This window comes from Peromyscus californicus, unplaced genomic scaffold (assembly GCF_007827085.1).
Source record: "Peromyscus californicus insignis strain IS unplaced genomic scaffold, ASM782708v3 Scaffold_5__1_contigs__length_169319896, whole genome shotgun sequence".
In the NCBI taxonomy this organism is placed as follows: Eukaryota; Metazoa; Chordata; class Mammalia; order Rodentia; family Cricetidae; genus Peromyscus; species Peromyscus californicus.
The window spans coordinates 155979114-156001852 of record NW_026294573.1 but is presented as its reverse complement, the minus strand read 5'-3'; the positions used below and the strand labels follow the sequence as shown (position 1 = coordinate 156001852).

Sequence of the window (22739 nt, the reverse complement as noted above, 5' to 3'; positions counted from 1 at the left end):
GCCTGACCCATCTTCTCAGCCCCTTTCAGTTTTTTTTTTTTTTTTTTTTGGTTTTTCGAGACAGGGTTTCTCTGTGTAGTTTTGCACCTTTCCTGGAACTCACTTGGTAGCCCAGGCTGGCCTCGAACTCGCAGAGATCCGCCTGGCTCTGCCTCCCGAGTGCTGGGATTAAAGGCATGCGCCACCACCGCCCGGCCCCTTTCAGTTTTAAAACACAGAATGTCCTTACAAACTTGTCAGCCATAACGGCGGCAGAAAAGCACTGGCCTTGCCAACGGAGAAAGAACGGAAAAAAGATGCACAGAAGTACCATCCTCCTGTACAGAAGGTACTTTTTTTCCTTCTAATCCTAGAGCGCACAGATGAAGACAGTGTTGTACTGACATAACAGCACTAAATCCAGAGGCCATCGGAAGTCAAATAGATGAGCCAGCGTTTCATTCCTGGATGCTCTTAGCTTACATTTGAGACAAAAGACTCGAGTAAGTTATTTAAGATTTATGACTGTAAATGGAGGAGAAAACTCATGGTTTTTTAAATTTTTTTTATTTTATTAGAATTTTTCTATTTATTTTACACACTGACCAGTTTCCCCTCCATCCTCTTTTCCCATTTCTTACCCTCAACTCCCATCTACCCGCCTCCCCACCCACTCTTCATCTCCACTCAGAAAGGGGCAGGACTCGCAAACGCACAATAGACAAGAAGAAGAGATAAAGCCATTTTATTGGTTCAATTAAAATGGAGAGATTGGCAAGGGAACAAATCTCTTAATGTAATTATACTATGAAGCATTCCACAAAAAAAAGGTGGATTTAAGCACAGGTACATACTCAAAGATGGCAAATGGCAAGCTTATAGATTAATTTGCATTATGCATTAAGAATCAAAAGAAGTGGGTTTTAGTTCTATGGATTAAACTTGCAGATATGCTGTGTTGCTAGCACTGAAATAATTTTGTTTCTTGAAAGTGATTACTTTACTAGGTCATAGCTGAAGAGGGGCCCGGTCCTGATCTTGAACTCACTCCTTGCTGGGTCTCAAAATGAAGCTGTCACTGTTCTGCCCTTCAGGGGCTGGGTGGGACGGTGGTTGCTCAGAACAGGAACAGCCGCCTCTCCCTCTGCACTTGACAGGATACTGCGGAGTTGTTGCAGCTGTGGGGTGAGACGATTGAAGGATGAAAAGCTGTTAAAGTCTCAGAAGCACTTTGTTTTCAGAGAAGTTAGCGCACCGCTGTTTAGAAAGCAGTTGAAGACAGCGGTGGTTGTCTTAGTGGACAGGAAGTGGCTGGACTCATTTTCCTGCCTCTCTACCAGGTATTTTGCCTAAACGAGGCATAGTTAGCTCTGTCAGACCACCAGCTTTCTCTTTGTTAGCTGGGGAGCTTGTGCAAGTAGTATGTCAGTTCAGCATCCCTTAATTTCATATAACATCTTCTATTGGGGGTCTGTTGTTAAGATTAAATGGGTTAATCCATGCACAGCGCCTGGTGTACAATGACTCTTCTCAACAAGCGTCAGTTAAAGACAGGGCACAACGGTGTGAGAAACACAAGACAGCTCAGGAAAGTAGCTGTTTCATCAATAAGCAGCATCATCTTTACAAGCAATAAGCAAAAAGGTACTTTGCTGGATATTTTAAAACTTTAGCTGGAAAAACCAAACTGTTTAGTTAGGCCACCTGAGAGCCACGGTAGAAGTTCCGAGGAGAGTTCACTCTCTGTTCCTGACATTTGAGGAAGCCATCTAACAAATTTGGTTTTTCTTTATGAAGAACAACAGCAACTTTGAACCTCATGCATCTATTTTCTGCATACAGTAAAAAAAGTTATTGCATGGGCTTTTGTTTTTATTTTATTTTTTGAAAACTTGGGGATTCTTCACTAGAAGCAAATTCATTTTAATTGATACCTGCTCAGGGCTGACAGTGATGCTCTCCTTAAGGATGAACCAGGTGACACTTTCATGAAGAGGAGGGTGAGTCAGAGAGCCAAAATAAGTCCAGTAATCCCGGGATGAAGGAAGGAGAGTGGATGGGTCAAAATTTGTGAATGGAGCTCGTTTTCCCTGGGAACAAAAGCAGTATATATCATGCTATAGAATGTATCAATATATACCCCACCTTACATATTACCTAGAGATTTTAGGTGCATTAAATTGGCTTTTCTAAAACAATTATCATGACTGATATGTTTGTGAGTATAAATGATACAAATAACACAAAAATACTATATTTTTGGAAGTTTTGGATATTAAATCTTCTTCTTCATTTGGTGAATGAGAAAAAAAACCTAAAAAATTTTCTGAAATTTGTATTTATCAAAAGACACAATATTCATTAGGAAACATTTTAATTTCTTTGGATAATGCTCCATCTTGTTCATTCAGGACATTCAGGACAAGCTCATCAGTTAACATTTTATTCTTATTTATTCCCATGATTTTTCATGATCAGTTATTATTTGTATAAAAAATTAACTGATATTTGCATGATAATTTTTATACAAATAGTTTTACCAGACTTTTGTATCAATTTCATCTTCTAGTTGACTCTTTTAAATTTTCCAGGTAAATACAATTAACATATAATTGACACATAATGATAACTTTGTCTTTGCTTTCCCAGTACTTAGCTTTATATTTTGTTCTTTATTTGTTTAATGGTTAAAATTTTAATTCTGATGTAAATTGTGGTGGTAGTAGACACTGTACTGTTCTTTTTCTTGACTTCAGTAGAACAATTTCAGTTGGAGAAGCTGGTGATACGAATTTTCATATTTAATCTAATAATATAATGCATCTACTCAAAGATGTCCTAACACTAAGTTATCTACATCAAGAGTGAACTCTACTTGTTCAAAAATAAGACTTTATCAATATGCTGTTGTCACTGATTTGCTATAATTTCAGGGTTATTTCAGTCATACTACTAGGAAAGGTTGTGCTACAAATTCCTTTTTGCAATCTTCTTTACCCAATTTGTGTACTAGATTTCATTAGACTCATAGGAATTTTCTGTCTCTTCACCTGGGCAAATGTTTAGTTGACACTCCATGATTTATCCTTTCTCCTTTTTTGTACTTCATTGATATTTTGTATGTTTATGTATGTGTGTGTGTGTGTGTGTGTGTGTGTGTTATGTGTGCACATGTGTATGTGTGCTCACTCATGTTCACATGAAGGCATATGTGCAGGTGTGTGAGTATGGATGTGAAGGCCTGAGGTTGGTGGCTGGAGTCTTCTTTGATGGCTCTTTATGTTATTTTATATGCAGGGTCTCTCAGTAGAATCCAGAGCCCTTAGCTAAGTCTAGTCTAGCTAGGCACCTGGCTCAAGCAATTCTGTCTCTCTCTTCCAAGCTCTGGAATTATAGTGGACACACCATGCACCCCTGGCATTTGAGTAGGTTCTGGAGCTATAAATGTTGACACTCATGTCTACATGGCAATTTTTTTTTTTGGCATGGAAAAATCTGTTGAGCCATCTACCCCATTTGATTGTTTCTTAAAGGTTGAGTAAATTTTTTTATAAATTGGAGTGGGCATGGAATCTTTGTTTAATAGATATATTTTCACTATCTTTTCAACTTATTCTTAGAGTTTTTGTCTATTTGGTTTTTCTTTTGTTTCATCTTTATAATTTTGTCTTGTCATAAATATCACTCATTTTATGACTTTTCAAATTTACTGGTATACTGTTATAAGCAGTTTTTGCTCCAAAATTTCTTCTTCCACATCTATACTATTTTTTCTAAGCTTTGAATAGAATTTCTTACACTTATTAGTTAATTAATTCATGCATCTGTCTGTAGGCATATGCATGGGGATGCACATGTGGAGGTCAGAGGACAACCTGTAGGAGGTAGTTCTTTCCTTCCACTCTGTGGGTTCTCAGAACTCAAGCAACCACCTGCTGAGCCATCTTGCCAGTCCCTCTATAATAGCATTTGGTATTTGTGCCAGCTTTCCTTTGCCAAAGCTGCCCAAGTCATTTTTTTTGTTGCTGCTTATTCCATAGAATAGTTTTATTTATTTATTTATAAAACAGTGTTTTGCACTTATCTGTCATTTTCTTATTTTACTATTTTCTGCTTTTATCCTCACTATTCCCTTCTGTTTTCATTTTCCATCTCTCACTTTACAATATGCCTACTCAAAGTTTTTTTCCGAACTCAGCATAAAACAAACTTATTTTACATAAAAACATAATAGTTCTCCTCATTGTGAAAGAAAATGACGAATCACTTTGACCTACAGAATAAGGAGTTAATGTTAAAACAGTGCACTAAGGATGGACATTTCAGACAATACATTAAGGGTTTTAAGTTTAGTTCAGAATCATAGTTCTCAAATAGGGCTCTTCAGGCCCATTTTTTTTACATTGCTAAAGAAATCAAGATATTCCTTTTCATGAAACATGATCTGCCAAAAAACAATCAAACTTGAGTATGATTGATTTTTAGCAGATCAAAAAGTGACTGAGCAACATGCTTTACTAGGAACAAGCACCGTGAAAACAAAGCAAAACCAACTCCTCCATCAGGTTCTCCGGGACAAGCAAGGTCTCCATGGCACCTTGTGGTTGCTTGACTTCTACACCAGTTTTCCTGTTTCCCATTTCAAACAGGCAGCTGGATGGTTTCTGTACTTCTGTGTGCTCTTGTTTTCAGGATTAAATTAGCTTACTTAGCTTATTTACCTTAGTTTTAACTGAGTTTAGGGCATCAAGTACTTTCTGCAGGTTTGGGTTGGCTGGACCAACCTAGAGAATTAAAAGAAAAAGAAAATATGGGTTGAAGACTGTAATTTATAAAATACTCTTTAGTCAAAATTTAATTTTTCAATTAACATCAATAACTGTTGAGAGAGAAATGGGATTTCTTTCTCTCCAAGAGAGGAAATTTTCTGAAGTATATATACTTTTATGGATCTTGTACTCTGCCAGTTTCTCATGACAAACAAAGTAGGAAACAGAAAATATGGCTTAAATTTGATCGTGAATAAGATGGCCAGAGGTATGTAAGACAGACTAGATGTTTATCAAAACAATGACACAAAAATTACACCTTCATTTTTATCTGTTATGTTAGTTATACTCAGTGCATTTTTGTCACATTTTGTACAGTGTTTGATAAAAATCACCTCCAAACACTGTAATCTCAAAAGTCATTTAGTCATTCAGTCTTCACCAACTTAATGATGGTTTTCTTCAGAGCATCTCTTCGATGATAATATAAATTTAAATGATAATAAGTTTCACATCTACCGTTTTAAAAATCAAGTGACAGCTATGTAACTACCTATGACTCACCTTTAAAAAAGCACCAATGATTGCCATCCCATCAGCCTTTGAGACTGCTTCAGCAACACTGGAGTACTTTGCAGCATTCCAGTGAACTACGTGAAGCTAGAAGTGGTGACATGTAGGTAATTCATTATTAATATTGAGGCAAATAAAAAGACAGAAAATGAATTACATGTTAATTTGTTATATTTAAGATATATCACGGTACAGATAGATAAAATACATGTGAGCTCTCATCTTTTTTTTTTTTTTTTTTTTTTTTCCCCTTTTCTATTTTAATAAAAAGGAAAAAAAAGAAAAAGGTTATAACTAACAAAAGAAAAACTATATACAAAAGTACAATGACTATATACAATATATACAAGTAATAAATGTCTAAACAATGTCTAGTCCATTTGTATTTGACAAATTCAGAGAAAATAATTTCATTATCTATCCTATTTTGTTAAGTCCAAAATGTATCTAATTCACTTTCTATCCTAATTAATCTTCAACTATAACTAACTAACCTTCAACTATAACTAACTAATCTTCAACTCCCTCAGAGACCCAAGAAGGAAATAATATTAGCTAACAAAAATAAAAACAGAAAGTGCATGCATGAGCTCTCATCTTGTGGGCAACAAACTTTAGAATAAAAAACAAAATCATTTTCTCTCACATGAGATAACTTTGTAAGAAGCTCCTTGACTGCTCAGAAGCTTGGGTATATCGGTGTCCTTCCCAGGATCCCCTCAGTCAAATTCTGCAGCCTAAACTCTTGGTGGAATTTTAGGCTTGTGCATCCACATGTACCTGGATGTGTTCGTGACACTGTCTTGATATCTTCATATGAGTGTCTACCAGATGGCTGAGGAGTCACATGGCCAAAGGAAAGCTTGATTCCTCATACCACATTTGTCATTTTCTCCTCTTAGGAAAGGTAACACTAAACACCTAATCACTCAGTCAAAAAGTGCCACTGTTATTACAAATCTCATACTTTACACATTTATCACCCTCTATGCCTAGCAGAGAACACCTCCTCACTTGGTCATAGTTTGCGGGGGTGGGGGGGTTGTATTAGCTGCTGACTTCCTGGAATTTCCTTCCTTTTTCTCTACAAGTAGGACTGAATTCAAATGCCACACTTCAATGGTTTGATTACCCAATATACAGTTACCATCTTCAAGTCTATTATTTTCATACATTTATCTGATCTCTTCTTTCTCTCTACCCCTCTCTTTCCTTCTTATCTTACCTCACTTCTTTTAAAAGGTTTTCATTCCCCTAAAAATGTAGATTCTGACTCAGTTACTTTAAAAACAAAAATCTAGTATATTACAAAGGCTCAATAGTTGATATATAAGTAATTAGAACACTCACTTTGAGGAAGATCAGTCCCCAGTTCTAATTCAAGCATTGTCTTATTGTCCTTTATTCTTCCCACTCACTGACAATTCTTTGTAAGCACTTTTACTACAATTTACTACATTTACTACAATTTACTTAATCTCCAACATTGATTCACATGTTATCTCCTCTGTAGAACTACAGGTAATGTTATTGAGTATTTATAATATGGAAGCTGGCTTAAGTATATGAGAAGATTAATGCTGTATACCCAACTCTGTAGGTGAGAAGAGTCACACAGCCAATAAGAGGCTCAGCTTTGACTCCAAGAAGGTCAAGGGAGGAGCTTGCACTTGTCACCCATCACCTGTACTACCTCTTGAACCTGGTGCATACCCCATACAAGTTTTTGAGCTGAATATTAAATAGCACATTGGACTTCGTGACTAAATGTTTCTCATCATTGGCTTTAATTTTTTTTTTCTCAATTTAGCTGAGTGAATATAAACCCTGATTTAGATTCCATGAATATTTACAAGTATCCTTCCTAAACCATAATGTTTTAGGCTTTCTTTCCACTTTAGTCTACCTTTGGCTTTGCAGAGGGAAACTAGGAATGAGTTTTTATTGCCTTCTGCAACACTGATAGGTATTATCTAAACTTTACAAATTTAAGCAAAACAAGTTATAGCTGTATTCAATCACTTAGCATCTAATTCTATTGCAATAAACTGCATATATTTTATAGCCTGTGAGAAAACTCTTTGGTTCAGAGACTTAAAGAATGGTAGAACAATTCTTGAAGGTGGTAAAATGTCAAAGTTTTTCATGAACTCTCACCTACAACTTCAGGCGTCTCTTTCCATAGAAAAATATCCCTCTATTGTAACATATGGTGTGCCAGTGTTTGATTTTAATAGATTTATATATCTTTTATACAAAGATCAGCAAGCTGTCCTCTTCGAGGCATTCTCAAATAGCTCCTCTAGTACCAGAGCTGTTTCTGGAGCACTCTCATGAACTGTCTCTCATTAACATATCACATTACCTCTCCAGAATATTTGACTCCATCCACGGTGTGCTCGGATCCATGGTCATTTGAGTTGCCCCAGTGAAAATGGAACTGGGTGAGCCGATAGTCACCAGAGAGAGGGCCACCTTTCAGAACTTGAAAGAAAGAGAGGTACTGTCAGCCAGGTGATCTCTAGTCCATATTCAATAAAAATCAAGGCTGCACTGTGTTGTGTGAAATAGAAACAAACACCAATGGGTGTCTACCGTTTGTTTTCATCGTGTTTCCCCACTCCACATTTCTGATAATGACTCTTATATATAGTGCCTTCCTGATTATGACAGCAATAATATAGCTCATGAAATATACAAAAATTCCAACAAAGGAACCACAATTTTACCTATTTATGTTACCAAAATGACATATTTCAAAGTGAATAGGTTATATTATCACATAGTTTTCCTTGGATCTCCATTAATTTGCAAGTTTATTCCTTCATTCAACCTTATTGTGTGGATATTATGCACAATTTCTATTAGTGAAAAAAATTCCCCATCACCTGTTTTTAAATAATCATTGAAGATACAAGAATGTAGTTTGACAAATTTGTTGAGACCCTTTGACAAGGGACCAAGAGATACTGCCCATGGGGCAAAGTCACTTTAAAAACTTACGCTCTGAATGACAGTCCAGCCTGGCAAGTATATCTAATCATATGATTACTTAAGCAATAAAAATACTAGATCTAACCTAGTGCTAGCAAGGGGCACACCCCTAAGGAACCTTACATTTACAATTAGAACTTTGTGGGAAAGTAGAGCAAGATAGTGTTTCACATCACTGGAACTTACAGAATGGTCACTTACTAGCTTACTCAATAAATACTGATGAAAATCTGACCATGTGGTAAGCAACATGCCAGATTCTCAGTATGAGGGCAACTCGTGCTTCACCTGTCTTCTCATTAATCACCCACTCTCATCCTGTTTAGAATATTTCCATTTTGTTTTCATGCCCATACTGATTTAATCACTAGACTCTTATGGAGAAAAGTTGCTTTTTCAGAGAAATAAGCATATAGAGCCTGGAATGGCTAGAATAGGTAAGATGGCTCATTTAGAAGGAGAAGGATTGAGAGAAAGCAGAGCTGGGAGCTTGGCAAATCATCTTCCAAGAGGTCACAAAGCCTCTCAGCCATTGCAATTTTAAGATACACAAATAAATGTGCAAAATACATAGGATGCTGTGGTATTTCTGAAGCTACTCTGACTCTTTTGCCTGCTATTGGGACTCATCCTCACATTGGGTTGCCTTGTCTGGCCTCAATATGAATACCTTTGCCTTGTCTTTTGTATCCTGTTTTATTATGTTTGGTTGTTGTCTCTTTGAGATCTGCTCTTTTTGGAAGGGAAGTGGAGGGGTACCTCTGGGTGAGAGAGGAGGTAGGGAGCATCTGGGAGCAGTGGAGGGAAGGGAAACTGTAGTCGGATGTATTATAAGAGAGAAGAATCTATTTTCAACAAAATAATCACTTAGTAGATTCTAAGAAAACAAACATCACAATTTTCTTTGGGCTCACCAGATTGGTTACCACTGTCATCAAAAACTACATGGAAGGAATGTCCCACGTTAACAATTTCTTTGGCAGTTGCAGGATTATAGGAGACACTGATAGGTTTCAGAGAGGTGTCATGTTTAGCCTCACTGGTTTTAATATCAATAGGAGACTGGTTGTTTCCATTGGCAATGGGATACAGCTTGCTCCATTGGTCAGGACCTATGAGAACAAACATATCCATATAACCACAATTTTATAGAATGCTTCATTCCAAATATCAGGACTTTAAGCATTTGTTTATTAGATTATGGTTTATTCAGGCCTCTTAAATGACATTCAGTGCTTGAAAAATGTATCTTTTGTTGCTATACTAGTAAACAGTATATTTGGCAACATCAACAATACAGGCCTAATTATGCTGTCTATACAATTATAGTGTAGAAACAGTATGTACATATCAAATATATTTTGAAGATCTTCACGCCCCAAAACAAACTACTAAAAATAAATACAAGAATATTGTAATTATTCAAAAATGACTCAAACCATTAACCTGTGACTACACAGTTAAGTTAGATGGTTAATAAATTCCATATTAGAAACAGGAATAAGCTGCTATTTTGATATATGTAAAAGAAGTACTCTTACCATTTTTGCCATCATATCCCCAGTCTGCACTTGCCATGATCTCCTATTTAGTTTTGGTTCCTGAAAAGAGAAATGATATGTGGAATAACCAATCGCACCTGTGCCTGCAGCAGAGATCTTAAGCGATACCATGGGTTTTTATAGAAACTTGTCTCCCTGTAATAGTCCACTGTTTCATCATCTCTGCTTATCAGGAAGTATACATATCAAAATAAGTGGTATTGTAAAAAATGTCTATCAGGGTTACGTCAGCTCTAATTGTTTTATTTTATTGTAATATAAAAATGAAATATCAAAATCATAGATGTTGTTAAACTAGTCTTGTTCTTCTATGCTTGTGGAAGACGTGACTGAATATTGACTGAAGCTTATCAAATTTCCTAGAATAAAAAGTACTTCATGCACTTAGGATTTCTACTGATGCCATAACTGGATACTAAACAATGTTAGCAATGGTAATTTAATAAGGAAATGAGTTAGCATGGTTATGGGCTGAACTGAATGAATATCATAATGTTAATTTAGAATTAGGTTAATAGACCCAGTAATTAATTCTCAGTAACATAACAGTATTCATAATGATACATTTTATAGAAACACAAATATATTTTATAGATGAATCCCAAAGAACTTGTCAATGTGAGACATTCTTCCAATATAAGCTTTTAGGACAATAACAACCAGTCAGGTTAGAAAAAGGCCCTTTATTCTGGAGAAATGCTGGAATTCATAAATGAGGAAGACTGTATTAATATCAAAGCTGAATGTGGTTTGACATTTCCCATCTAGAATAAAATATGTCCTCTTTATAGTTCTCTGCAATTTATGTATAATTTTCATACTGTTTTATTATTATGCGATCACTCATACAAATCTTTTAAAGTGAGAATTTTCCTTTTGTAACTGAAGGATGATGAAGGAATTCATCACAACTAGTAAGATGTCAGGACACCGGCCTCTAGTTCAGTTGCTTCCTTCACCCCACCACTGTGCATGTCACCGTGGGTGAAGCGTGGGTTCATGCTCCCTAATTCTGCTTCTGGGTCCACCGTGCTCAGAAGCTCAGTCTGAGTATGCATCAGTGTGAGAACTCACCTTGCTCACTCGCTCACTCACTGTTGAGCAGTAAGAAGCTGCACAATAAATTGTGTCTCTAGGCACTGGCACTTTGTTCTACTCAAGAATCTCAGATGCGGAGTCCCAGGTTGAGGAGGGAGTTGGGGAGGATCTGGTAGTTATTCTCTGAGTCCTGTGGCTTCATGTTCTTTCTTTCAATATAGTGTAGTACTAAAGGTAGCAAAAGTCCAAGAGGAGAGGGTATGGGCGGCGGTGTGAGGATGTCTCGTAGCTGAGCGTAGCCCTGCTGAAGGTGCAGTCTACCTAAGCCACTTTGAGGCCATCATGTCATTTTTGCCATTGAAAGACTTGGTTAGCTGGTCTGTTTTGCAGGGATTCACTTTGTTTGTATTTCACTGTGCCGGGAACAAACCCAGCTTCATCCCTTTGCTAAGCAAGTGCACTAACATTGAGCTGCATCCCCAGCCACCATGCTCTTGACATAATATTAGACAACTAGTTCTCTAACTACCTCAGATTGATAGAAATGTTTACCACGAATGTGTTTTTCTTATGCCAAGTACCTTTTGTGTATAGCTTACTATTGGGTGAGATAAAACTATAATGTGTTGCAAAAAAAAAAAAAAAAAAAAAAAAAAAAAAAAAAAAAAAAAAAAAAAGAAGCTGCACAACACTCTCCAGAGAGGCAAACGAAGCTGATTGGGATGGGTCAGAATTTGGCTAAGACCTTCTTTCAAAGCCTCCAAATTGTGTTCTTTGGAAATAAAAGCAGAACCATAAGCTTCTGAAATAATGAGTGCTTTTCTTCCTTGCACTGCAGACTGTCTGAGCTGCCATGACCCATGAAGGAAAATGGGCAGACAGACATGTTTAACCAGGCCCACCTATCATGCTGTTGTTGTTTAGTGCTGATGACTGTGTCCTGCCTCAGGAGTAAAGTGACCAGCGGCTCATGAATATCTAGAACATGAGGAGGCCACAGTTCCTACCTTATGATCTTAGTAAGCACCAGGAGGCACAACTTGAAAGGAACTTATGTTTCTTTAAATTTTAATTTTTTTAATCTGATGGATAGCACCATGGATTTTTCACATACATCATGTTTTAGAGCACATGTGCATTATAAAACAATTAAACCCAGCTAATGGTCATATTACCTAGAGTTGATTTTGTGACAATAGTGCTTGATGTCCACTCTCTTCATTATTAAGAATACAACCCATCACCATTAACGATAGAACCCTGCTCTACAATATCTGTCTCACTGTAAGTAAGTATCTTTTAGTCATCTCTTTAAACCTAAATTGAACTACTATATTAATCAATGCATTTGGAAGGAACAACACTCTTGCATTATTACATGATAATTCAGTATATGAATGACTTAACATTTATACGGTATGGTAATTCATTTAAAGTTTTAGGGACAAAACTGCCTTGACTCCTACCTTCATGATCCTTTATTTTATTATGTACTCAGGGCATGTGCAAGTATTCCAACAAGGAAAGAATTAGAGAGAGAGAGAGTTGTAAAATTTAATGAGGGTTCAACCCTAACACTACTTTCACTTACTTTTATTCATTATTTTCTTCTCATAAACTGACTCGTTTTTATGTCTAAGCTAAAGGAAGGTGTTTAATTTTTCATCCATTGAACTTTGATTCATAGGCCTCTTCCATTATACTTCCCAAGGATTATAACCTTTGCTTTGCTTTTGCATTCTAAGAAGATGCTCAATCTATAGCCTTTGCTCTTCAAAACAGCTTATTTCTTGAAACCATCAAATGTACATATGGAAAAAAGCTTTTTGCTTTTTCTAATAGACTGTTCTGAAGGAAGTCAGATGCTCCTGAAGCTTAATCATAAATCATCTAGATTGATGTAATAAAACTTTCACTTTTTAGAAAAGCAAAGCAGAATTTTTCCTAGAGATTGTCTAATTGAGGATATTAAGAATATTCAAGAATGCTAAAAGTTGTCCATTAATAAAAAGCAGTAGAGACTGGAAAAGAACACTTTATTGAATGGTATCAATCTTTTTGGGCCTTTAAAATAGTGATCTCATTCAATTTTCATAGCAGACCTTAGAAGTTAGTATCAATTCTTGTTTTTATTTATTCTGTAGTGCTGATGATTGAACCTACGACTTAATGTGCGCTAAGGAAGCTCTTGTGCCAAGTTGCAACCTTCAGCCTTCTTTTCCTTCTCTTGTTTTTAGTTTTCGGATAAGGTCTCACTAAATTGCCCAGGAAGCTTTGAACTCATTCTGTAACCAACTCAGGCCTTGAACTTGTGGCTTTCTCCTCAGCCACCTGAGTAGCTGTGCCATCAGGTCTGGCTATCAATTGACAATTGAAGGAGAATGTTTAAGAAGCAGGACCAGCATTTGAATTAGTTTCTGGTTATGCCCACAGCCCAGGTATGTTCTGTCTTTTTGCTTATGTTACAGCACCATTCTTATCAGACGCATCTAAAAGGTAAGTTCATAGGTCATCACATTATTTACTGAATGAGTTCACTTTGTTGGGTCCTTTAAAATAATTGTTAAATTCAGCCTTCACAGCTGACTCTTGGGAGTCAAGTTACACAAACTGACTTAAGGAAAACACTTTTTTAATATCTGAAAACACTGTTTTTTAAAAAAAAAGCAGCATCATTTAATGTTTTACCAGATATTAGACTTGTGTATTACCTACTTTTAAATGATATTAAAGTGCTTTTTAGAATTTTTTATTCTAATTTTTGTCTAGTTCCTTAGATGAATATTTTCCTCTCGTTTTTTACTTTGATGTTTTAAAAGTAAACCACAGACTGTATAGTAAAATGAACTGTAATAAGAATTAAATTTAAATTTGTAATTAAAAATAATTTATTAGTATTTAAGGAGTAAAAAGGCTAAAAAGCATCATGTCAAGCTATGGCAGTGACCTGTCAAGTGCCACTGGAAAGAAAATTGCATGTATCAATAGGCCCTAAGTCCAGAAGGCAACCACCTTTCTAAAGTGTGTAGAATTCCACAAGGCTGGAGGACTTTCTTGGCATACAAATTATGCTGGCTCATTATTTGCAACTATGTCAAAAGAATTAGAAAAATTAAGTTACAAAATAAAGTTTATTTGGGTTCATGGTTCTGGAGGTTCCAGTCCAAGGTAGACTGTCCCATTATATTTGATCTGATGAAACGTGTCATAGGTAAAGCATGTGGTAAGCAGATATCTCACTTTCACAATGCTCCCCAAACACTATGTCCTTCCAGAAATTATATTTTTGATGCTGTTGTGATAAGACCATCCTTATTTTGAGTGAATAATTGAGCCACAGAACATGGCAATACTAGCCAAGACATTTAATCAATGTGAATGGTTGATCTGAATTTTACACATACCAGTTACATTGAAGACATGTTGCTAACTTTATTCTTCTAGTGTCCATCTCTTTGATGGACTTTGCTCTTGTGGGCCTGCCTCCTGGAATCAGGGCTTTCTAAAGCTCAGTGTTACCCTCTCACAGATGACTTCCAAATCCTCTACTGTGTCTCTGCCCCGCCAGCCACTCTGCTATACCATTCTATGTTATTTAGTTTGTAGCCTTTGTTGTATTAGAAATTCTTTTTAGTCACATTCTAAAATTAGCAGATTCATTACAGTTTCAGATTTTGGAGAAGGGTTAGCTTCAGATTAATGATATTCAGCTCATATCTGAGCAAATGCTACAAAGTTTTGAAAAACTCCAAAACTGTAAATCCTTCTGTTTCTATCCTCTTTCAATCTGTCCTTCATTTACTTGCTTAGTGTCTGCAACAGTCTCCAAAAGATCACCTCTGTAAGGACAGGACTTTGGCCAGGTAGCTTTCCACCACCACGTTCTCTCCTTTTAACTTCTGGAAAATAATGGTGTTCAGTTTTGGCAGACAGAACAGCTGAATGGTCCCTGTAAACCTCAGTTATTTTATTTTCATGAAGAATGCAATGGGCAAGCTGCTCTGCAGGGCTGTTTGATCTAAACTCTGGGTGTGTGGAGAGCGGATGTGTGAGCATGTGAATGAGCTTTGCTGAAGGTGAACTCATGTCCACATTTGGACTAAGCAGAAAGAACCTTCCCCTCACACTTCTATTAATGGGAGGGTGAAGGGACCAGCTGCTTCTGTCATTCATTTCTGAGAGTGTGAGAACTTTAGTTCTTAGAAGTGTCAAATACTTTGACACTTTATGTGTCAAAATTTAACTCTTCAATTATAATTTGAATTTTAACATGTTAAATTGAAAATAAACCATGATTCTTAAGACTCCCATTGCTATGATTAACGACAATTTTTAACACTCAACACACACACACACACATTATATCTTACAGCATAGCACTTTTGAAGGTGACTTTTAAATCTGGCAATGAATTTTTAAAAATTAGTAACCAACTCAACTCTACACAAATAACTATTTTAATCAACAGCTTTAAGGAATTCATAGTATCTTGTAATTTGGTATGCATAAAAACTTTAAAATTTAAATATATTTAGTTACTGGCATGTTCACTAAAATAACCCAGCTGGAAAGCCCCTCTGAGAACAAGATTTATGAACATTTCAGATAATAACCAGCAATCCCTTCTTTGCTGGCTGGAACATCCTCATATTTATGTTTAAAGCTGAGAAAAATCATTTGTATATTACCTTCTATAACTGATTAAGAAATAAATGTGACCCCCAACCAAATGACACAAGCAAGCAACATTTTCACAGCAAAACAAGGTATGCACAATGCTTCATAAGCCATAAAACATATTTAAACCACCAAATGAAGCCCTGAGAAGAGAGTTTGATTTTTAACTCTCAGGCAAATAGGCAATTGCATAAAGCAAGAGAGTTGAAGTGATTGCATGTGGCCTCAAATCCAAACAATTGCATAACAGATCTGCTTACCACAGCTTAAACTAAATACCACAAGTTAATCTAAAACTTAATATCATAAGTTTTCAAATGTAAATATCAAGGAAGGTGAAGGACATTTTTATCAGTGATTTTGTCACTGTACTTCATGTACCTCTTTGGAGTGTCTATGTAAAATCATCTTGAGACTGAAAGAAAAAGTTCTACCATCCCCCATTACCTTTATTAGCTCCTAAACTCTTTTATCCTATCATTGTAGATTTCTAAAATATATTTGCAATTAAATACATCCTTTCTTAAATCTCATGTTTCTTAATGTGTAGTTTACAGAAGACATACCTAGGATTCACCAGGTGGTAATAAAAAAGTGCTCATGTGTGAATCGTATTCTTCCATTACTTTTATGAAATGATGGTAGCTAGCTTGAATGATCAACAAATATCAAGTGTGTTTCATAAGCATTGGTAGCCCCGTTAGCTATATCTGGGAGCTATGTGAATGCTCTTCCCATCTATTTTCCAAGAGGTATATTTAAGTGAAAACAAGTTTCTGATCAAATTCCTGACTGTACATATATTATTAACAAGAATACACAAGAATATATTATTAAGAATATATGTAATATATATTTATTAAGAATATATTATTAACATGGAATACACACCAGTCTTTGTGCTCATATACATATGTGGTTTAAATGAAGTTTTCCCACATGGTAAGAGCCACAGACTGTCTAACAGAAAACCTCAACACCAGGCATTAGAAGACCTCCTTTGAGTTGTTGGTCATAGTTGTCCAAGAGACTCTGAAAGCATTCTAGGCAATTGATATTGCCCTTATTTGATATTGTCCTTGTTTGCCTCCCAGAGGTGAAAGGCTAAGTCCCTATCGCTGAAGACACCAAGTGCGTTGGACATAGGACCCAGAGGACCCTGCACTGGATCTGATCTGAAAGCTCCTCACTGAGGACTAACTTTCATGGTACCAGAAAGCCCCATGCAAGCTTCCAAATTCTACCTGGCTATGATGCCTATTAACCACGGCAACAATATCAGCATGGCACAAAAACTCTGAGGGTGCAGTTGTGGCACACGTACCTTGATGTTAACAACAGCTCTCTAATTGAATGTAAGGCCAGCTCAAAGAAAGGGAAACTGGGCCTGATATTGGAAACCTGGCAAACTCCCTAGGGTTAGTGAAGTCATGGATCTTGGAAGAGAACCTACAACCTCCACTTTAATAAAGCAGCATAATCCCTAACTAGATTCTAAATATTTATCCTTATACCCACAGATATGTATGGCTATCATTCTCCATCAAGAAAACTTCTATTTGCAACAGATGGAGGCCATTATAAAAGACTCCAATGGATAGGATCGCAGAGTTGTGAAGCCCAGGCTGTTATATCTACAACACAACCGCACCTAAGGCTCATGGGTCATTTCGGAAGAGGGGGCAGAAAGACTATAAGAGCCAGACGATCAGAAAGTTTGCTGTGAGATTGTGTCTCCTAGAGATGTCAGAGAAGCTGCACCTGTAAAGTCTCACTAAAGTGGCTGCCTAAGCCAAACCTGAACAAGAACAACCCCAGTAGACATACTAATTGTGGAAGGGGGAAAGCTAAAGAGGCCTCCACCATAGACAAAACTCCAGGTGACTAAGGGATGTTGAGAGCTGGGGAAATAGTCTTCCTCAGAGAAAAGTCCACCAATCAGTAATCCAATACAAAATGGTCAGCCCTGAGAACATACATAAAACAACATGAATCAGACCAAGCAGGGTATATTTATATATTGAGGAATACACACACACACACACACACACACACACACACACACACACACACACACACACACACACGTGCATACACACACAAGTAACAAAACCTAAAGAAAAAAGGCCGTGAGTTTGAAAGAGAGTAAGGGGAGGATGCATGGAAGGGGTTGGTTGGAGGAAAGGGAAGGGGAAGAATAACATAATTATAATCCTTAAAAATATCTTAAAGTGAGTGCAACATGACAAATTGCTTAAAGCTACTGATGCCTCAACGACCTTGCTGTGATAGAATTTATCCTTGAGATGTGATCCAGAAAAAAAACATTCCTCCCTTTAAAAAGAAAATGAGTGGAATGATTACAGGTGCTTTTCAGGAAAGAAATGTTTTCTTTTATGCAGCCCCATAAAAGGAAGCTTTGAGTCACTGTAGCTTCACTTGTAAGACCTTATTTGCAATTTTTAAGTATTCTGTGTGGTGAAAGAACAAATATCAGTATTTTCACTTCAAAATGAACATATAACCTTTTATAGTTGAGGGGGTTGTCCTACTTGTTCAAAGTGGGCTATACACTTCAGACTTAGAATCTCATCTTCAAACTATGTCAAGAATTGTTTTCACTATAGTGAGTTACTGAAAAAATTACCCAACCACAGCCTTTCTCCCATTACACTTATTTCGTTATCAACAAAGAGTTCATTTAAACAAGGAGCTGCTACCTCCGAATGGTCGTTGTACTTCCCTGGAGTATAGGTCACAGAGTTGACACAGACTCTTGTCTCCTCTTTGGAGCCTGGTGTCCTTCCTGATGTTGTCTGTGAGTGTGAGTCACACTCTCCCCCAAAAGAACATAGACTGTGTGTTTGCACATGTCCACAGCCAATGTATCCAGACCCAGAGCTGAGCTTTTGTGTAGAAACCAGGTGATACGTGGCTTACACCACCAGATCTTAGTGTAGCTGGTGACGTTTTTCTACAGTTCCACAAACATTTTCTTTATTTCTTCTATGTCTAGGGGTGAAGGACAGATATTTTCCCTTCTTGGACAGGTAGGTAAAAAACCATTACATTTATATTTGAGTCATTACAGGAGACCAGGAAAGATTTCTGTTCTCTTAGCTGAGGGCAAAGTAAACAAGTTTGAATGAATGCCCTTTCTGAGCCTATCTTCCTTAGGTAAAAGTTTACTTGAAGGAATTAATTTAGTTGATAAGGCATATCTTTTGTTTTGAACTTCCTGTTTTTCTTTCTAATTTTTTGCTAGCTGTTTCAGACAAAGGAACATGTATAAACACACACACACACACACACACATACACACACACACACACACACACACACACACACACACACACACACACACACATTGCTTCAAAACAGATTTAAATACTGGTTTAAGTAAGGAATGCCATAACTCTTGGAGCTTTCTTATATGTGTGAATCCTCTGTGCAGACAACAAACTGCTTCCTTCTTATTTTTTTTTATTTGAAGTCACATGTTCTGATTAGCTCATATAGGCAAGAGTTCTCAAACATGACTTGGAGTCACTGCGTTTCTGAACTCCAGGGTTCTGGGAAAGGTATCAAAGGACAAGATCCCTGCTGCATCCCATGGGAATGGTGTTTGGCCTGTCCCAAAAGTTCCTTAATATGCAGTTACTTTGAAATTGCAGTAATATCTTTAAGACTGTTCCCAACTTTGCCTCTAATGAGTTGGTAAAGTTCCACAGAACCTTTGTGCAACCTCCCAAAGGTTGCAAAAGCAGGGACTGATGCTGGCTAGTGCCTGCATTTTCCATCATCACCCAGGAGGCAGCCGGAACCAGTTTAGTGAGAAAGAACTCCAGGAAAAACACCTCTCAGGTTCATGTCAATGTTTTTAAATGGACACCCATGGAACCCAAAGAATCCTAAGGGCCCAACTCGCTAAGAACCATGTTCCTGTTAAGGTGAACCTTATAACTATGGATCTCTTGGGACACAAATGGCTGGTTTTATATAGTGGAGTGACTTGATCTGGGAAGATAAATTCCTGGCTATGTTCTCGATGCCTCCAGTTGGCAATCCCCAGGGAAGCTAGCTAGCCAGGGCTCACATGAACATTCTTACAATAAGGTCTTTTGTTGCTCCTGTGCAGGGCTCTGAGAATTCTTACAAATTCCTCTGCAGAGCAGGGTAAGATTTGACTCTGTGGTTGCTCACAGATGGCACCAGCTCTGTAGCTGCTCTTTTCTGCCTTAGTTTTGTTTTCAGAATTTTCTTTGTAGTCCTCATTCAACTTCTGACTGCTGATACACTTGATATTATTAGCAGGGGCCAGTGGTTTCTTCCAAGGCAGCACCAATTGGTTATATGAAGCCACCCCTAAGTATAGGCTGACTGAATCATTTATTTTAGTTAATAAAATGTTTTTGAAAGAATCTCTGTAACTTTAAAGTCAGAGCCAAACAACACAATTTTGATGAATTAACCCAGGGCTTAAAATGTAAGGGTAAAATAGCAGGGAAAAAAGTGATCATTATTTAGCAGTAGCTAGATGTGATTGAATTTGAATGAAAGGGGGATAGTGTGTCTTTTATTAGATCAAATACTGACAGCAACATTCTGGCATGATGGACGTGCCTTCTGCATGAGATGACTATGACATCCTCTCAAAGTACAGCTCTGGGGGCTACGTGCCAACCATAATAGATGTGACCTTTCAGTTCTGTGGCTGCTGGCATGGCCCTGGTGTAATCCTAGATCACCCATTTTTCCATTTGGATGTAGCTGAGACTGACAGGGCAGGTGTGCAGCCCAAAGTAACTGATTTATAGTCAGCTTTCAGTCTCTTTCCTGCTTGTCTCTTCCAAAATAAGCTTGAAAATCTACTTCTTTTCACCACTTCTGTGGATAACCTGGAGGCAAGAGTCATGATATTCCTGATGCCTCTGCTAAACTAGTGTAACTTGGATCATTTACAACACTGCTATCAAACGTTCTGAGACTACACTGCTGCTTCTTCCTACAGAGGATGTGAACTGCAGTGTGTAGACAAGCAAAGTCCGGGGTGCTACAAATGGTCTCATGGCTGTGGGGCACTGCCTTTAGCATTGCAGCTCTTAGGGGTTGATTTTGTAATTCAGTGACATATTGTCATTGATGCTATCAAGATACCTATCTGCAGAAATGTGCCCAAATCACTCAACACTATGCCTAGCACTGAATGGAGAAAGCGTGTTTGGAACTCAATGGCTCATGGCTTACTAGGGTAAAAACTTGGGCCAGATATTAGTGAAAATGGAGAGGGAGATAATATTTGTTGTACCACATGTTGTAAGCAGGAAAAATGCTTAAAGCCAGTGCAGAGACACACTTCAGGTATAGGCCTGTCTTTTCTTGAAGCTGGCTTCAAGTTAGCTTGATCACTGGACCCACACACTTATGCTTGGTCCCAGTTTTGTCTTGGCCCACCAGAGCTTTCTGGACCTCATCTCTGGTCCTTCAGCCATGACTCTGACCTTTCCTCTGGTTGGCTATGTCACAACTCTTACTGCTGTATGTCTCAGGATTCAGGCTCCTGCCCTGCCTGTCTCCTGCTTGCCGGGTCAACCCAGCTCTGAGGCCAGGACCCCTTATTCTTTGTGTCCCAGGACCTTTTATGGGCTGTAGTTGAATTCAGGCAGGTGAGGCAACTGTTTGGACTAGAGGCTGAGCTTATGCCAAGGAAGAAATCTGTGCACAGGGATCTAAGCCACAGCGGGGAAAGAGAGCAAGCCAACTTGTGCTAGGAACAGAGGGCATATTGAGCTCTCCAGTGGTAAACAAACAAACAAACAAACAAACAAACACCTCGAGGGATCTCTGGCTCTTAAAAGGCATGCTCCAGAGAAGAAGAATAGAGTCTGGTGATACAAACGGCTTACAGGGGCAGCTTTGCTTTGTGCTCGCTCACCTACACTTGCTCAGAACACACTAATAACAGGGAGCTAAGAGCAACATGGTTTTTGTACTTGGGAAAACCATATCTAAGAGGAAGTCACACAGACAGCTTTTTCTAGTGATAAGGCTGGACAGAAACCATTCTTCTGTAGTCACCCCAAATATCACGTTTTAGTGGAGAAATCCATTCTATTTTCCAGAAAAAGTGCTAATATGGAAACATTGTTGAGACAATTTTTCCATTCTTTAAAAATGCCTGCTTCCTTCCTACTCATGCACAGTATAAAAGAAAGCAAATTGCAATAGAAGCAGAGAGAGGCAGTCTCATTTCATTGAGGATAGATTCAAGCTACCTTTTACAAAGACAACAGAGAGAACTAACTGGAGAAAACAGAGATTTTGTTTGTTTCCAATCTCTGATTCGGTGACGGAGGGAAGCACGAGGAAGCAGGAGACAGGAGCACTGCTGCTGCATTGCTGAGGAGCGCTCTACAACTGCTTCTGTGATCAGCATGAAGGGAGAAAACGAGTGTTCTGAGTAGAAGGCACGCAGTGAAGCATGGCCCACTGAGCTTCAGATCTGGAGCCATGAACAACAGGTTGAGATACACATGGACACCGAGAACCGCTCCAGAGAGGCTTCCTGTCTGACTTAAGCACCAGATAAGCCATCAGAAAAAACAAAAAAACTTCAAAGGTCAGTTTGCAGATGACCAAACACATTTTGTGTGCCTACTCCTTTATAGAGGTTTACCTTTCTGTACTTTAAAAAATACACGTGAGGCTGGAGAGATGGCTCAGCTGTTAAGAGCTCTTAACGCTCCAGCAGTGGACCCAAATTCACCCCCATGTCCAGTGGTCTGTAATCGCCTGTAACTCTTGTTCCAGGGAATCTGATGGTCTCTTCCAGTTCCTAAGGGCAGGTGCGTTCATGTCCGCATACCCACCCACCCCAAACATACCTACACATAATTAAAAATAAAACAAATCTTTAAAAATAACATAAAAAATACATAATCTGGGCTGGTGAGTTGGGTCGGGGTAATGACACTGGCTGCTAAACCTGAGGATCCTAATTCAATCCCCAAGGCTCCAAATGGTGGAGGAAGATATAGTTGTCCTTTGACCTTCACTTTTGTGCCATGGTGAGCATGCACACACATGAGAACACACACACACACACACATGTGCACTCGCGCGCACACAAACACACATACCCACATAA

General features: G+C 37.9%; 1 protein-coding gene across 2 annotated transcripts in view; it reads right to left on the bottom strand.

Annotated features, from left to right (window-relative positions):
* Window positions 1-701: 701 nt before the first annotated feature.
* Window positions 702-22739, bottom strand: part of Ca1 (carbonic anhydrase 1) — a 108813-nt gene continuing 86775 nt past the window's right edge. For both annotated transcript variants that reach the window (XM_052716113.1, XM_052716112.1), the window contains exons 3-9: window positions 9857-9916; window positions 9230-9427; window positions 7687-7805; window positions 5313-5408; window positions 4701-4763; window positions 1914-2069; window positions 702-1157 (exon numbers count right to left, since the gene is read on the bottom strand). In XM_052716113.1, the coding sequence (XP_052572073.1) occupies window positions 1041-1157; window positions 1914-2069; window positions 4701-4763; window positions 5313-5408; window positions 7687-7805; window positions 9230-9427; window positions 9857-9893 (786 nt within the window). In that variant the 5' untranslated portion in view covers window positions 9894-9916 and the 3' untranslated portion in view covers window positions 702-1040. The remainder of the gene's footprint in view (window positions 1158-1913; window positions 2070-4700; window positions 4764-5312; window positions 5409-7686; window positions 7806-9229; window positions 9428-9856; window positions 9917-22739) is intronic.